Source organism: Coenobita brevimanus, chromosome 64, assembly GCF_032717465.1.
Source record: "Coenobita brevimanus isolate Jiangsu-jjx chromosome 64, ASM3271746v2, whole genome shotgun sequence".
Lineage (NCBI taxonomy): Eukaryota > Metazoa > Arthropoda > Malacostraca > Decapoda > Coenobitidae > Coenobita > Coenobita brevimanus.
In genome coordinates this window covers 8,087,368-8,105,227 of record NC_137017.1, presented here as the reverse complement: position 1 = coordinate 8,105,227, position 17,860 = coordinate 8,087,368, and the positions used below count along the sequence as shown (strand labels likewise).

Here is a 17,860-nt window from a genome sequence, read left to right as displayed (position 1 = left end):
TAAGTGGCTTATCCACTAGTAAATCATAAAAAAGAAAAGTAACAGCCAAACCTCTTATGCCCACTTAGGGATCCCGGAAGGCTTGAGGCTAGGTGGCTCGTCCAGATCATTTTAATTGTAGGAGACCACCTTGCAACCCTGGTTCCTCTTTAGATGAGGTACAGGTATAACAAATTGATATTCAATTATTAGACCAAAACCATCTTTTATTTTCATTAGCTACTTCTAATTGAGATTAATATTTTGTTCATTCTAAGCACACATTAATAACATTCAATGCCAACCTTGGCATGTTGGAGAGATCATCAACTCAAAATGAACTTATTACAGGCAGTCTTTGTTATAAGTCAGGGATGTGTTCCAAAATATTTTTCCATACCAGTGGTACTGTAAAATGGGAGAAACTGATAGATTTACCATACAGTGCCAATAAAACTTTATAAGACAATTTTCTGCAATTTACTTTAGAATTAACAGCAAAAAAAGAACATAAAAAAAGGCAACTTATAACAAAGGCTCACTGTCAGTTCCAAATCACAGCATTACATCCACTTGACTTGTTCTTCCATTGGGGACTCTGGATCAATGAACTCCGTGTTGCTGGAGCCATTGACAAGCTTGGAAGAGAGGACACTTGGCACCATGATATAGGGAAGGTGACAGTGTGGAGAGGTGAGACGAGGGTAATACTGGCGGTAGCACAGGTACGCAATGAAGAATCCTATTACAGAGCCCACTAGCACATCTGCAGGAAACAGTGAACTATTAATCACTTCAGTCTAGGTCATCCTTTTTTATTTATCCTTGCCATCGCCTGATGGTTTTAATCAACTTAGGAGAGGCTTCTTATATTCTAAGAATCTAAGGTTTACTAACCCCTTGAATCTGATAATGTATAAATATATACAGGCACTCACCATCCACTCACTCGATGTAGTGCTGCTTTGGGTGCCTTCCCTTTCCTCTCGTCCTTCCGTCCTCTTCTGTCTTTCCTTCATTCTTTCCCCTTCCTTCTGCTTATGTGTGATTCTACACTGAGTGACAAGCCAAATGGTTTCCTGTACACCAGGAAACCATTCACTATGCTGAGTGGTATCCATATAAACAGATTATGGTGCCTGGTGGTTTAGTGGGTAATTAAAGTGCTCCAATTGGATTGAGCTTGTGTAGGTTTATCCAAGGGATGGTTGGGGTTTATCGCTCACATAATGCTACTCAGGGATGAGTAAGACTGGTCACTCTCATCTTGAATGTCAGGATCAACTTGCCTAGCCCTGGGCTCTGCTCCTCACAGGGTAACATTAGATTGGATGATGGATGGATGGATTTATTATACCCGATGATATAACTTGGACGAGCTCCCTCACTGAGAATAGGTTAAAGAAGGCTGTATCTAACCCCTCCAGTACAAAAGTTTCATAAAGCCTCCAGGCTGAATGGGCTAATCCTGAATTCCAACTTGCTGAACCCAAAATAAATGGTGACTGAGCTACCCTTAACCACCCCATATATTACCATATCATTTCTCAAGGATTTATAAATACCTGCATGTGATAGCCCACTTCACCTGATGGCAACCCTCCATGCTACATAGTCTCCTGTAGAATTCTGTTCAATCTCCTAAGAGGTTATTCTGCAGCACTTCATCTCAAGTCTTATATGATATGCCTCTTGGTGCTCTGCCTTCCATACTCTGACTGCAAGATCTCTTCCTGCAACATTCATCCTCCAATACTTTCACATGTCCAAACCACCTCAAACTACCACTGAACAGAGCATCGTATCACTGATTCACCTTTGTGCCATTTACGGGTCTGTCATTCTAGGAAACACAAAATTTCATGACCCAGTTAAGTTTTGGCAACTTTTAGACATATTTATACTGTATATCACTCTCATCATAATGTCAGGACCAACTTGCCTAGCCCCGGGCTCCTACGCCACTCATGGGACAATGTAGGATTGGATGATGGTTGGATGGATGGAATATACTGTACAGTGTCATACTCCAGTAATGCAGCATACAGAAAGGCAGGAAAAAAAAAGCTTCCTGAATGAAATTGGAACACTGCTGTTTCCTCGTCATCATCATCATCATCCGGACCTCCTTTCCCACCCTAAGGCAGGGTGAGGAGTAGCAATGTCCAGACAGCCCAAGTCTGCCCAATTCAATGGGCTCTATCTGATGCGCCAAAAACTTTCACTACATTCTGTTGCTTTACATAAACGGATCCGGCAGAGTCAATCAGAGTGTTGTCACCTTAAAAGGAGTGCCAAATCCCTGATCATGCGCTTCTTCTCACAAAATTCATCCAGCCAGCTCGATCTCTTGTCAGTACCCTAGCCTCACCGGCTTCCATGCCTCTTCCTCACACACTCACTCCATCTTCTCCTTGGCCTACCTCGCTTCCTCCCTCCCTCAAACTCACTCAGATATACCTTTTTCACCACTCTTGTTATCCATTCTTTCCATATGACCACACCATCTCAGTACACTCTCTTCGATTCTGATGTCCACAGACTTCCTCACTCCGCATACTTCACGAATCACATTACAGTTTTTCATATCCTACCCACTCTCTGTACTCCACATACATTCCTCAGCAGTCCCATCTCCACTGTTCTCACTCTTGACTTCTCATTTTCATGCCACACCATAGTCTCACATCCATATGTTAAAGTTGTTGGCACTAACACTCCTTCATGTATGCCTCATGCAGCTGCAACACTCAAGCCTCTGTTTCTTATCAAGGCCTTCATTGTACCAGCTTCTTTCCTTCCTTGTGTCATTCTACTTTCCAATTCTTTTGCACATTTTCCTCTCTTTTCTATCACTGCACCTAGGTATTTGAACTCTCTCACCAATTCCAGTCTCTCTCCATTCACTGTAACATCACACCGTGAGTCACCTTCTCTCTCGATAACCATCACTTTACTCGTTTCTACATTTATTCTCGAGGCATGATACTCACAGACATCAACAAAACTCTGCAATAGTCTACCAAGTTCCTGTCTGGTATTTCCAAGCATGCTAGCACAGCATCATCAGCATGTAACAAATATGAGATATTCCATCCATCACCATTCATGTGGAGTGACGTGGAGGGACAGGTTGACGAATGAAGAAGTGAAGGAACGTTGTGGGGTGCATGTGGATGTGGCTGAGAAGATTAGGAGAAATACACTGAGGTGGTTTGGACATGTGAAGAGAATGGAGAATGAAAGACTGACTAAGAGGGTGTATGCAGGTGAGGTGGAGGGAGGGAGAGGGAGGGGTAGACCGAGGATGAGGTGGAGGGATGGAGTTGAGAGGTATATGAGGGAGGGGGGGGGTGAGCTGGGGGGAGGGTAGTCAAATGGTGGGTGACAGAGCGACTTGGAGGCGTTTTGTCTGCAGCCACCCTTTGCGGGATTAGGGCGTCGGGCTATAGATAGATAGATAGATAGACTATTCATTAACAAATCCATCACTCTCTTCATGTATCATAGAACAGTAATTAAATTCTGAGCCTCGAGAGTAATTCTTGGAATAAAACATTAGCCAAGAAACATCACTCTGCAGTATTAAATTAAAGTGGAATATAAATACCTTGCCAATGATGGTGGTAATCGCTGGTGCGTGACAGAGCCACCATCATTGCCAACACCACTGGAGCCAACCCCACTACCAGCCTCCATCCCTCACCTCGCTTCTTGCCAAATACACACAGCTTCCCAAAAGTCCATAAACTCAAGAATCCTAAGCTACAAAATGAAACTGGCCATCCAAAAAATATTATTAGAATTTCACCTGAAAGTATAAGTTTGTTAACATTGACTAGCTAGCAAAAGCAATTTTACATGATAAAAAATGGACACATTTAATGAATTTTCAAGTTTTTCAAATTCTCAGACTGATTATGAAGTGGCAAACAACTAAAGCATAAACATTACTAACAAAGAATTTACATATAGTTAATACAATTGTGAGCTCAGCTGCGACACACTTTCTGGAGAGCCCAATTTTTCATACTAATACTGGCATTCTTCATTATGTTTGGGAAGTTTCCAAAATATTTATTTCTATCATACAATTGGATCTACAAACTGGAGCAATCTGGCCACTTGGCTTTACTGGCAACAACTGTATAATTAATTAATCCATTTTTCTGTACAATAAGTTAGTGTGGAAATTATTTAACTATTAAAAATCAAGAACATGTGACTTAGAATCAAGACTGTGTTTTCAAATGGTTTCTAGATGTAGAGCAATCATGGTAACTAATGTCTCTAGTAAACTTACAAGATGAATGTCCACTGGGAAAACTCTTGCGGCCATCCTTGATTGCCTGTGACTCTCCTGTACAGGCTGCCCCGATATCAGTGATTTCACTCAGGTCATCTCGACCATCCGGGAAGCAACGGTAGAAGAAGTCTGGACGTGGTCGACCTGCAACAGCTTTCATCATCATCTCAGCCACTTTTTCCTACATAGGGATGGGGTAAGGCAAGGTCCAGAAAACAAGGAAAAACATGATACTGTACTGTAAAGGGAGAACTGTTTTATCAACAGACATGGTGATATAACAAAGAAAAAGAAAAACACCAATAATATTAACAGGCAAATCTAAATTTTCTATCCGATCAATACTGGATAACGGATAGGCTGCTGTAAGCAAGTAAATTCAGCTCTGAACAGACTTCTCAAACATGAGGGATTAGAAATAGCCTTAATAAACTCCTTCAATATGAGAGGCCTTTCCTAAGTTGAATTAAATAATCCAGCAGCAGCAAAAACATAAAAAAAAACATTACTTAGGATGAAAGGGTTTAGTGAACATAGTATGAGGAGCTGCATGGAGTAACTCCGAACCTGCCAATCTCCTTAAGCCAAGAACCAGAGATTAAACAACACATTTTAAATTTACCCATGCCACTTTCCAAGTGCCTCCACTGATGTCATAAAAATATACAAGGTGTTCCGTGAAGGAACACAAACGGCACCATATGTCCAAAATTCTGTACTCTATCCTCCATTTTCTCTATTTCATTTTTTGCACAACAGCAGTTACTCCATGGAGCTCCTCATATGGTAATAAAGGTTCAACTGGACAGTGCTGTACTTACCCACAACAAGTTTGATTATATCTGTTATTACTCCATTCAATCCAAGAGCAAGTGAGAGTGAGAGCAGACCCTGGCACAACTCTGTTTTATCTCGCTTTATCAGAGAATACACCAACAGGACAAACGTTGGCACAAGAAAAACAAGTGGCTGGAAAGGAAAATTATAGAACTTTATTAGTTAGATTATAAGGCTGTAATAATATGGTACCTGTACTGCCATCTCTCCATTTTGAATGCTGAGTTACAATAACAGATTAACACTACAACATGAAGCCAGTCACAAAGAAGTGCTAAGGAAAGGATATACAGCAGAACTAAAGCTCTGTCTTTTCGGGCACTGAGCTAAGTGAAAATAAGCTGCAAATGAACGAAAATCTGGCCAAAGTTAAGATAAAAGAACTATAGTAAGATAATAGTTTGGTCATAAGAGGAGATTAATGATAAATACAACAGGGTGAAAGGAATTATGTGAGTGAATCTGAAAGTGCGAGGGGGTACAGTATATGATTCCCCCAAAAAAATGTATAGATGAAGCAAATGACTGTGAGAAAGCAATGGGGTTGTGTTACCCTACCCCAAATCATGTTGTTAAGCAAATTAGCATAAAACATACACATCACAACCTTGGTTCAAAGGGAGTATATTACTGGAAGTCTCATGGCTGGCCCCCTGTGAGGAACTTTTACCTGACCCCAGCCCAAAATCACCCTAAATAATGTTAACAACCATCTAAAATATCACATACTGCTTCTACAAACCATTGCATGTAAACCGGTACTTTTACCTAACCTGAGGCCAAAACCACAAACACATACAGGTTAATGGGAGAAAAGTTATAATGCATGGTTTATTTGTTACTCAGATCCAGTTTCTTATCATAACGTAACAAGGGCTACCTTAAATTCTCCAACCTAAATAATGTTTATAACCACCTAGGCTAATATACCACATACTGTTGCTAAAAACCACTGCTGATAATAACAACCATTAAACATATTGAACAAAAACACATTTGGAAATACTCTTCAGATAATGTAAAAAGAAAGACTTACCAGGCCAACCTGTACTTACATTAACTTCCAGCAATACCATTGTTATACATACTTATTACTCATTTATTATTTACAGTTCCAAAACACTTTTTCTTCTCTCAGGGATTATTAAAAAAGAAAATACTGTATTCCTTCTGCCTAAGGGTGACTTTATATTCCCTCTTCTGTCTTTCTTTCCCTCATTCTTTCTTCTTCCTTCAGCCTAAGGGTGACTCTACACTGAGTGACAAGCCAAGTGGTTTCCTGTACACCAGGAAACCAATTACTATGCTGGGTGGTAACAATACAGTAAAAGTCCAATTCTTCGGCATCCAATTCTCCGGCAAATCTGATATTTCGGCAGTTTTGAGAAATAGTCCCATTTACGAAAATCTCTGATCATTCGGCAGATTTTCCGATTTTTTTTGTCAGTCTTGAAATTCTCCATGAGTCCTTAGAGCCTGTTGCAGGACCTTCTACTGCTGGGAACTTCTTCCAGCAGTAGCAGAGTCCAATCAACCCCTTCTATTGTACATATGTAATTAAGGAACCTACTATAAGTTTAAGTAAGTGCATGTGAACTTGTAGGCCTACTGTACCATTACATTTATATACAGTATGTTCACTAATTTCTTTATTTTTCATATTCATGTATAGTACTGTATTCATTACAGTATTGTACAGTATCAAACAGTATACAGTACTCTCTCCAAACACATTTGTAATGATATGAGTAGTGATGATAGTGTTCACCAAAACATATAAGGTACTGAGTGGGTAGGGTTTTTGATAATTCGGCAATTTTGATTTTTCGGCACTTGCCTGGTCCCATAGATGCCGAAAAATCGGACTTCTACTGTATAACCAAATTATGGCACCTGCTGGTTCAGTGGGTAATTAAGGTGCTCCAATCGGACTGAGCCAGTGCAGGTTTATATGCAAGGGATGGTTAAGGTTTATTGCTAATGTAATGCCACTCTGGGATGAACGAGGCTGGTCACTCTCATCGTTAAATGTCAGGACCAACTTGCTTAGCCCCGGCCTCCCACACTCCTCATGATGCAACATAGGATTGGATGATGGATGGATGGTTGGATGGATGGAAAAAAATGTATTGCAGTCACTCCATTTACAACAGCAAGCATATGGATCTAGATGATAATTATATCGTAATAATGCACTCAGAAAAAATATACCGGTATACAGTAACTAACTGCACACACTACTAACAATATACTGTACATTACTATGACAATTATACTGTCTTCAATACTGGTATATTATGAAATCATGAGCGCACTATTCATGCATAAGACAAAAATGAGTACCGGTATTAGCAAAATGAGACATCACTTACCCACAACAGACTGGTGGGAACATATGATGGGGTTCGGGGATTTTTATACAGCCATAATTCGTCTATGTGAATCTTGCGTATAAATGGTGATGACTGCTCTAACTCTCTGAAACAGTGTACAATCATTTGTAAATCTCTGCAGTCTACAGAGAAAAAAAAAATAATAACAATTTTACAGGTCTGTTACAACTGTGTCATAATGGAAACTATTACTGGGTCAAATATAACAAACATCATACCATTAGTGGACATTTGTGCTGGGAGGGGGTTGGTGATAGTCAATACCCTCTTCAGGCATAAAATGATCCACAGGTATACATGGTGAGTGATGAGAAGGGTGGGTGGTGAACTGAATGAAAGGGAGGCAATGATTGATTATGTGTGTGTGGATGAAAGGATGCGAACATGTGTAATGAATGCAAGAGCCTATACAGGTTGGGGGAGTGGACTTTCTGACCACTACTTGGTGGTGCCCAGAATCAAGACCCAAATAAGATGGAGTAATAGAAGAAGGGAAGAAGGAGTAGTTGCAAGGAGAGTGGAAAGGTTACAAGAGGATGAGAAAAAGGCAGAATATAAGAGAGAAGTGGAGGAACGATTGGGCAAATATGAATTGAAGCAGAAGAGGGACGTGGAAGGTGTGTGCAGGATATTCACAGGAGAAATATGTGCAGCATGTGATGTGGTGTGTGGGATGAAGAGAAGATGGAGGGGGGTGCAAGGAATTGCGTGGTGGAATGAAGAGGTGAGACAGGCTGTGGCACAAAAGAAGAAACCATACAATGAATGGATGAGAAATAGGGGCGTGGAAGAAGTTAAGAGGGGGAAGAGAGAGTTATATGTAGAAAGAAAGAGAAAGGTAATAAGATTAGTAAGACAGAGTAAGAAGAGAGTGGATGAGGAATTTGGAAGGAATTTAAGTGTAAAGTGGAGGGACTGTAAGAAAATGTTCTGGAAAGAGGTGAAGAGAGTAAGACAGGGTGGAAGTGAAGTTAGCAGGAGAGTGAAAGATATAAATGGTAGATTACTAATGGAGACGGGAGAAAAAGTGAGCAGATGGAGAGAACACTTTAAGGAATTGTTGAACAAACAGGATGGAAGTGATGCGAGTATAAGTGGCTGGGGAATGGCTGGGAGAAGGAGGAAGGTGAGAAGACAGGAAGAAATCAGTAGGACAGAAGTTGTGGAAGCAATGATGAAAGTTAAATTGGGGAAAACCCCAGGAATTGATGGAGTGTGTTGTGAAATATTGAAGCATGAGGGAGAGACAGTAGTAGAATGGATGTGGAAGATGTGCAGATTGGCCTGGGAGGAAGGTAGACTTCCGGAGGATTGGAAGTCAGGTATAATTATTCCCTTGTTCAAAGAAAAAGGGGAAAAAGAAGTGTGTGGTAATCATAGGGGCATTTGTCTTCTTAGTATAATAGGAAAAGTGTATGGTAGGATACTTATTGACAGAGTTAGAGAAGTAACAGAGGAATAACAGTAGTTGGAGAAGAACAGGAAGGTTTTAGGATGGGAAGAGGTTGTGTAGATCAGATATTCATTCTTAGATCTTTAGTGGAAAAGTTTCTAGAGAAGGGAAAGAAGTTGTATGCGGCTTTCATGGATTTGGAGAAAGCATATGGCAGGGTGGATACACAAGGATTGTGGAAAGTATTAAGAATATATGGAGTAGATGGGAAGTTGTTGAATGCTGTGAAGAGTATGTATGATGGTGCTAAGGCTGCAGTGCATGTGGATGGTGAACTGAGTGAATTTTTCTCTTTGAAGGTTGGGTTGAAACAGGGATGTGTCATGACTCCATGATAGTTTCATCTGTACATAGATGGGGTAATAAAAGAGGTACAAGATAGAGTAGTGGATGTTGGAGTGACCCTGATGAGAAAGGGTAGTGTTTGGAAACTCCCTGTACTGTTGTTTGTAGATGATACTGTGTTGTTGAGTGAAGACGAAGGGGAGCTGCAAGGCTTGGTGGATGAGTCTGGGAGAGTGTGTAAGAAACGGAATCTAAAGGTGAATGTAGGGAAGAGTAAAGTGATGGTCTTTAAGAGGGGTGAAATCAGTGAATGTACTATACAGCGAGGTTGGATGGTGAGGAACTGGAAAATGTGAGTACGTTTAAGTACTTGGGTAGTGTGATGAGTAAGGATGGAGGTTTGGAGGGTGAAGTGCTTGAAAGGGTACAACAGGGAAGAAAGGTTGCTGGTTCCTTGAAAGCAGTGATAAGAAACAGGGAAGTGAGCATGGAAGTTAAAAAGTTACTACATGACAGTACTGTGATACCAACTCTAACGTATGGAAGTGAAGCTTGGACGTTGTTGGAAGGGCACAAGTCAAGAGTGAGAGCCGTGGAAATGAGTTATTTAAGAGGAGCCTGTGGAGTCACATGGAGAGACAGGCTGACAAATGAGGATATAAAGGAGCATTGTGGTGTGGATCTGGATGTGATAGGAAGCGTTAGGAGGAATACACTGAGGTGGTTTGGCCATGTGGAGAGGATGGAGGGTGAAAAACTGACGAAGAGGGTGTATGTGAGTGAGGTGGAGGGGGGGAGAGGGAAGGGGAGGCCGAGGATGAGATGGAAGGATGGGGTGGAGAGGTATATGAGAGAGGGTGTGTGTGAGTTGGGAGCAGGACGGTGAAATGGCGGGGGACAGGGCGGCGTGGAGGCAATTTGCTTGTGGCCGCCCTGAACGGGATTGAGGCGTCTGGCAATAGATAGATAGATAGATACCATTTACATTGCTGACAGATTGCAACTCATGGTAGTGCTTTTAATAATATGAAAAAAATTGTAAAAATTTCTTAAAAAAAAAAAAAAAAAAAAAATCAAGGTAATTCTTTACCAAACAGGTAGGGCAATTCTACGTATATATAACAAACTCATGATCTCAAGGTAAGTGATTTTGGTACATATGCAACACAGATAGTTAACTGTTGAATTGTGACTGCAAGAAGTAATTGGAAAAAAACAAAATATCCAACATGTTTCACAGTCCCCTGTGAAACATGTTGGAGCCTTTATTTAAGAAAGCGGCTAGGTTGTCCACAGCAGTGTTTACCCACGATTTCTCCAACTGGCAACGCTGTTTACCAACCAACCGCTCCGACTGAATGGGCCAGTGTAGCCCATGTCAAAGCAATGGGAAACTTAACTATTTAACCAAACCAAACCTATTCCAACCTAACCTAATGCATTTGACAGGGAACTTTCAAATTTAAATATGCGCATTAGGAACATTAAATATGGCCAGCTACTGGCAAACGTCAGCGGAATATTTACACATTCTAAATCCTCATTTCTAGCTTTCAGAGTCAAATTCATAAGAATCCCCAAAATGCCCAATAGCTGTAGCAAGCCAGGAATGATACCAAGCAACCTGTAAAAGACTCATTTAGACAGAAAATATCGAAAGGGCACCCTTGTTTGGTAAAGAATTACTAAAATCAAATTACACAGTAGGTCATTCATAAGCAAACATTCATACTGTGTCTCATGTGCTCGGTAATTAATCAGAACACCAATGGTTAGGTCAGGTCAGATATCAACTAGTAATGCCTAGAAAGTGCAGTACAAAAATCTATCCCAGCTCAGATATCAACTAGTAATGCCTAGAAAGTGCAGTACAAAAATCTATCCCAGCTAAACATTCTATAAAGCCTAACTCATCCTGACAACCTGATGGGGCCAATGTTATTCCCAACAATTACTCCCTTGCTCTACTAATACTGGCATGGCAACTTTACTCACATAAAAATGACAGAGAGTAATGCACGAGTCAAGATTTCAAGCCAAAAAGTAGCCTGCATTTCCATCCATCTGAACATTTCCAGTGTAACCTTACTGATGCTGTACCGTAAAAGTTACAAGGATGCTGTGAAATTTTTCAGTCTTCACTTCGCTGGTGTAAAAGTTCGTCTTGGAATTCCTGTGTCACAAGGATATATCATGAAATTGTCTTATAAGTAACTTCTCTCTCCTTGAAGTTAAATGTCAGCGAAATGTAAACAAAACCAGCTGTTCAATAGGTTATGGTTGCCATAAGTCACCCCAGGATGTGGCTGTACTTTATAAAATCTTCACCGGTGTGCTGGTGTTTAGTTTTTTTCTCATTACTTACTTACTCTGTGACTATTTTCTATATAACATATATACATAACATATATAACATATATGACAATGGGACCAACATTTCGCTCCTTTTTTTCATCTTTGAGTCTTGAGAATCAACAGTCGATATAACAAGAATGCATAAATAAAATATAACAGCATTAAGCACTACATTTCAAGCCACAAAACATAAATTATTTGATAGTTTAGTGTTATTTGATTTTAGCGCCCTTGTACGTGAGCCACCTAGCGGCCGAACTATTCACCACTCTTTCTTTCTCCCAAGTGTTGAGTGTGGAAGTGTGGGTGTGTGGATAGTATATTCAAACTTATCCACGTAATCTGCAATCATGGTAGGTTCAACTGAAATTTGATTGTTTTAGGCAGATGTCAGGAGTCTTGAGAAATTACGTTGCCTCGAATGAATGGGCCTTCGATGTATACTTTAACAATGCGGTAAATCAAGTACTGTCCTCCTTGTATGGTAGAATGGATGTAAACAAACCCGTTCAGCGTTAATGATCAGTTGGCTTTGTATTTACTGCCTAAAGCATATATGAATCCGTTAATATGATGCATTTCTTTTAAGCATATGGTCCTAGCGGCAGCTGTTTCCCCATTTATAGTGAAAATGTTATCAAAATGATGAATAGTCTTCATTGAACACAAGGCCCTCCTTCCTTTGAATATGCGCCTCTTGTAGACCATCAAATATTTTTGAGTGATATGAACTTACTGTACTAGTACTGTTGGCCAAGTGCAGGTATGGCATATTATTTAGAGGTTACCGTATGTGTGTTATGTCCAGATGTAAATGCAATTTGATTCTTGTTACCCAATCCCCGAAGGTTAGGCCAGAGTTTTCAGACTGGAAGGGTTATATATAACTTTCATGAAGCCTCACTACAATAGGTCTCTCCCAAGAGATGAAACCCAAAGGTAGGCTAATAAAAAAAAAAAAAAAAAATAGTGTAGCTTCCTTTCGTAATATATAATAGTTCATGTTTTTGTGTTAAAGATGACCCAATTATTGAAGATATAGGTTGAAAATATGAGGAAACTTGTAATTTTTTTAGTTAATATAGAACCATCAGTTTTGCATTCAAACCACACCTAACAGGACCAAACGTAACCAGTGAAAGCAATATTTATCCGCCCTAACCTTGGTATCATTGTTTATTTCCATAGAATTTGGAGTACTGTAATTCTTAAGGAGATATATATAGAACCTCATGAAAATGAAAATAATAAAGCTTACCTACCATTGAACTGATTCAGTGACTTTACGGTGTACAGAAGTGCATTTTTGAGTTTGTAGAACATCTATCAATAAATAAAGAAATATGATTAGGCAACACAAGTGGTAGGTTAGGTTAGGGTAAGCTTGGTTAGGTTAACATATAATATGATAAGGCCAAGATATAGAAGATTGGGTTAATAAAATTTGTTAGGTGTGGATAAAAAGGCACTGGTAAGGATAATTTCATTCAAAAAATTATGTTCTAAGGTGGCATCCATATCTTAGCACACAAGACTGTCCTGTGTAAACAAACACTACTTTTAAGAGAAGTAAAAAAAAAAAAAATGTAAACAAATACTTAAAGAATCCTGTGAAAAGCTGAAGTAAGGGAAAAAACTGGAAAAGTTGCAAAAGAAGGTGGTCTATTTATCCCTAATCCTTCACCATCAGCCGAAGTCTGAGTGCCTTCCCTCTCATGCAAGCATATTCACTGTTTTTTGCCCAGTTTTGAAAGTAGATAATTCAGTTACTATTAAAATAGGGAAGAAATAAAAATACCATTACAAACTAATAACCTTCAGCTTTCAGATGAAACCAGGATGGGCTTCATTGGACTTACAGTCTGACTGTAATGGCGGTGTGAACAGAGGTGGTGAAACCAACCTGAGTGGGTGGGTGCAAGCCAGTGTGTGTGTGTGGGGGGGGAAGGGTGCCACCTTTCAAGGTCACATGCACACATCTCTCGGACTGTATAAATGTTTCGGTCTTAATATATTTGTTATCTATACTCAGTTTTTTTTATCGAGGCGAAGATGCACTTGACAGATTGGTGATTTCTGGCTGAATGCAACATTACTTCATAATCTAGCATTATTAACTGACAACAAATATCTTAGGGGGAAATCTGGGTTAGTAAATATTTTTGGGACATGTTGCATTCAGCCAATCATCAACAACCTGTCAAGTGCATCTTCGCCTCAATAAAAAAATGTAGTATAGTTGTTATAGATTATGTTTAGCTACAATATATACATACGGTAGGTACAACACTGCTTCCACTAGAAATTTTTCAGCATGTGTACTGTACAACCCTAGAGACAAGTCTCATTCAAATTCAAAACAGTGGCAGTATATTAAGTGTGGTATGTGGCATACCCCAACGTGCTCTAGACAGCACCACATGGCATACCCTAATGTATAAGGGTTGAAGATTACCAGATTTTGATGTCATAAGTACATTACTGGTACATTATACAACTAGGCTAAACCCTTTCAGCATCTGTGAACAAGAGCTCTCTGGGATTTTGTCCACAAGAGTGCAGGTCAGCTTTGTTATTCAGTTGACTGGTAAACAGTGGTTTGTTTATAATACAGGATATTAGCGCCTTTTTTCTATATATAATTGCCATTTTCACTTGTAAAATTGCTTCAGTCCCCTGTGAAACATGTTGGAGCCTTTATAAATGGCAAGTGAAAGAAGTGGCTGCTGATACCACATACGCAATCACTACTGTCCCAACCTTTGATAACAGTCGTCATTATCTGGTTATTTAATCATGAACATAACCCAATCTTAACCCATTGGCTGCCAGAGTTCCTGTGCTAGGGATTTTGCTGGAAGGGTGCTAGGTGTACTGCCCTCCGCCTGTCGGCTCACAGTTGTGAAGCTCGTAGGGCCTTTTCCTGGGGTTCCCTTCCTTATTAAATTTTGAAAATGCCCAGTTCTGTCCTGTATTGAGGACACTGGGCACTGATGGGTTGAAGAAATTGATAGATTTGCCAGTGTTTAACCCATTGGCTCCCAGAGTTCCTGTGCAAGGGATTTTGCTGGAAGGGTGTTTGGTGTACCACCTTCCGCCTGTCGGCTCACAGTCGTGAAGCTCGTAGGTTCCTTGCTTATAAAATTTTGAAAAAGCCCAGTTCCATCCTATATTGAGGACACAGGGCACTAATGGGTTAAAGCAAGGTTGATCTCTATACCAATAAAACATGTGAGTAGATTCAGAGGGTTAAATTCTTTGTAAATCTAGTTCAGCAATAACTTTCTGTTTGCATTCTAGGGTCGTGTTAGGACCAAGACTGTGAAGAAGGCCGCACGGGTTATCATTGAGAAGTATTACACCCGACTGGGCAGTGACTTCCACACCAACAAGCGTATCTGTGAAGAGATTGCCATTATCCCATCAAAACCCCTCCGTAACAAGATTGCTGGGTAAGTAAATGATAACGAGCTCCATTTTGAAAAATATTACTGTACTATATAATGAATGTTGGCTATAGTGTCTTTACTCTGACCTGACAAACATCCCTAACCCACTTTAGGTCAGTTAATGGCAAAGTTTTGTCAGATGGAAGGTTTGACTCATTCCTGTATCATAGTCAGGGCCCATTAATTTTCATGTAATCACAGCTTGGTAGTGAATTTGTGAAAGTAACCAAAGTCTGTCAGAGGAAGCTCAATGAATTATATTTAATTTAGGTATATGTACCGTGTCCCTGGGTATTTAATGGTTTAGCCTTGAATACAGAACCAGTTCTACTGTATTTATCTCATCTAAAAAAGGAAGCAGGCACATGGCAAGTTAAGCATGTATTTTGTTTTATGAGTGACTTCAGCAGTATATTCCTCACTGTATATCATAGAGATACAAGCATATATTATTGTCACTTGCAAATGACAAGGTAATAATGTGGGCCATAAGCAGAATACAGGTATACCTTGTTTTAACGATGCATTTGGTTAAGTGAAAACACTTCGTTAAGGTAGGGTATCGTATCTCGGGGTAGATTTAATATGTATAGGAATGCATTTTTGAACCTTGGGTTTCCCCCCTACCCAAGTCCTAAACCCACCCAAATGAGTCCAAAAACAAGTTTAAAGCCAGTCAAAATGGCCTAACAGCTGTAAAGACTTTAACCTAAGCCTAACAGCTATAAATAACTCACTAAAATCAACAAATAAAATCTGAAAATCATCAAATTTAAGTCTGGAAAAAATCAAGCTTAGCAAACTGTACCCCAAAATGACAATGTTCACCCCACCTATGGAAAAAATAAAGCTTAGTAAACCATACCCCAAAATGACAATGTTCACCCCACCTATGGAAAAGATAAAGCTTAATAAACTGTACCCCAAAATGACAATGTTCACCCCACCTATGGCTAAAACACATACATAAGTCTAAAAACAGTTTATACATCAACCTAAACACAATTTTAGTCTAAAATATCATCAAAATCAATAAGAAAAAAAAAAGCCCATCGTTCAACTGGGGTTTGGCCATCGTTAGGCGGGGTATTGTGGTATTTCTACCTCCATCATTTAGGTGGGGTATCATATATGGAAGTATGCCTGTACATATATATGTTGAATAAAACTTTTAGTTCCATGACCCTTTCATAATTTCATTGGTTGTCAAGCCTGGTAAGGGACAAAACAAAGATGGTCCAATATCTGTGGGAGGGATAGGGAAGCAGAGGGTAAGATGGATGGATGAAGTGAAGAGGTATATGAGAGAGGAGAGTGTGGGGTTGGGGGGGAGGCAAGTGAAATGGCAGGAGACAGGGCAGCATGGAGGCCATTTGTTTGTAGCCACTCCGTATGGGATTAAAGTGTCTGACAGTAGGTTGATTGATAGACTGTTTCTGTGTATCACAGTCTAAGTATCTGCTTTTCAGGTTTGTGACCCACTTAATGAAGCGCATCCAGCGTGGTCCAGTGCGTGGCATCTCCATCAAGCTGCAAGAAGAGGAGCGTGAGCGCAGGGACAACTACGTACCTGAGGTCTCTGCACTTGAGCAGACCATCATTGAAGTTGATGCTGATACTAAGGAGATGTTGAAGATGATGGTGAGTATCCCTACAGTAATTGGGAAACTTGTGTTTGTAAGGGAATGGAATGATAATGAATGAAATTTCTCGTTAGTATTGGAACACTGGTATACTGTACATGAAAGCCCAGAGTTGTTGGAGTAAAGAAAGAATGTGAAAGTCAGCTTGATGTAGCACTGGAGATAAGAGTGGAAGAGTACTAGTTCACTACATCAGTGAGGGAGTCAGTTTACCCTCCAGTCTAACTACTCTTGACCATCAAATGAACTGAAAGGGATTACTGTACAGATTTTTGTCAGATGGAAACAAACTGACTGTAAGCTCTTAATATTATGATTCAAGAGTAGCTCCATATGAGGTGGTAATTTTCCTAGAAATGGAGATCACTGTGTTTATACTTCTGTGTTTGTGCTTTTATGGATTTGTTTACAAATATCTTGATCTCGTGTTCATTTTAGGAGACAGTTGAGAGAAAGGTGACTCATTACCCATGAAATGGCGAGACCTGAGGAACATATGCTTTATGGAGTAGAGGAAGCATTATTGTAGTTTATCATCTCAGTTTCACTGTAATGTTCTCAAATTTTTTACATCTTTCCAGGACTTCGACAAAGTTGCTGGGCTGCAGGTGACACAACCCATCCCATCATCTTATGGTGGCAGGCGATAAATAAATGTCCTTAAGTAAACTCTTGTAGTTTTCTCTCCTCATATGCAAATGATACTTTAGTCCATGTTTTTAATCTCAGACATCTACAGCTTGGCCAAAATCTGCTGCCTCTGTGTAAATGGCTGATTGTGGACTGATTTTTATAATTCACTACTGTTTGAAGGGTCCTGAGGTACTAAGTAAAAGGAGTGAGGAAACCAACCAGTCATATTTATCTGTGTGTTCCTTTGCTTAGGCACCTAGTTTTAGTGCAGTTAGTGTTGGATTAAAATTTGGGTATAGGTTTTTCCCATGTGTGTATCGTGTTGATGAATATTTTAGTTAATGAGCATTGGTGTGCAGCATTTTGATTGTTGATGTATACAAAGCAGCAAGAAAAACTCAGTGAACCCCTCAAGGGCAGCTGGGAAGGTTGGATTGTACACAATCTAGGTAGTGCCCTGCAATGCCAAATTTTATATAGCGAGGTATGGGCAGTAAAGGAGGAGGATATTTGTAGACTCAGAGATA

At 39.9% G+C, this 17,860-nt stretch overlaps 2 protein-coding genes across 2 annotated transcripts; one reads left to right on the top strand and one right to left on the bottom strand.

The window, feature by feature from the left end:
- Positions 1-226: 226 nt before the first annotated feature.
- LOC145404589 (phospholipid phosphatase 5) lies at positions 227-11,527 on the bottom strand. Its single transcript, XM_080276106.1, has 6 exons — positions 11,249-11,527; positions 7,495-7,600; positions 5,107-5,254; positions 4,283-4,429; positions 3,590-3,757; positions 227-745 (listed from the first exon to the last, which is right to left on the bottom strand). Exons 1-6 carry the CDS (start codon positions 11,323-11,325, stop codon positions 543-545), a joined length of 849 nt encoding a protein of 282 aa, XP_080132232.1. The 5' UTR covers positions 11,326-11,527; the 3' UTR covers positions 227-542.
- Positions 11,528-11,876: 349 nt separating this feature from the next.
- On the top strand, positions 11,877-17,369 carry RpS17 (ribosomal protein S17). Its single transcript, XM_080276284.1, has 4 exons — positions 11,877-11,961; positions 14,909-15,060; positions 16,527-16,698; positions 17,282-17,369. Exons 1-4 carry the CDS (start codon positions 11,959-11,961, stop codon positions 17,348-17,350), a joined length of 396 nt encoding a protein of 131 aa, XP_080132410.1. The 5' UTR covers positions 11,877-11,958; the 3' UTR covers positions 17,351-17,369.
- The last annotated feature ends 491 nt before the right edge of the window (positions 17,370-17,860 follow it).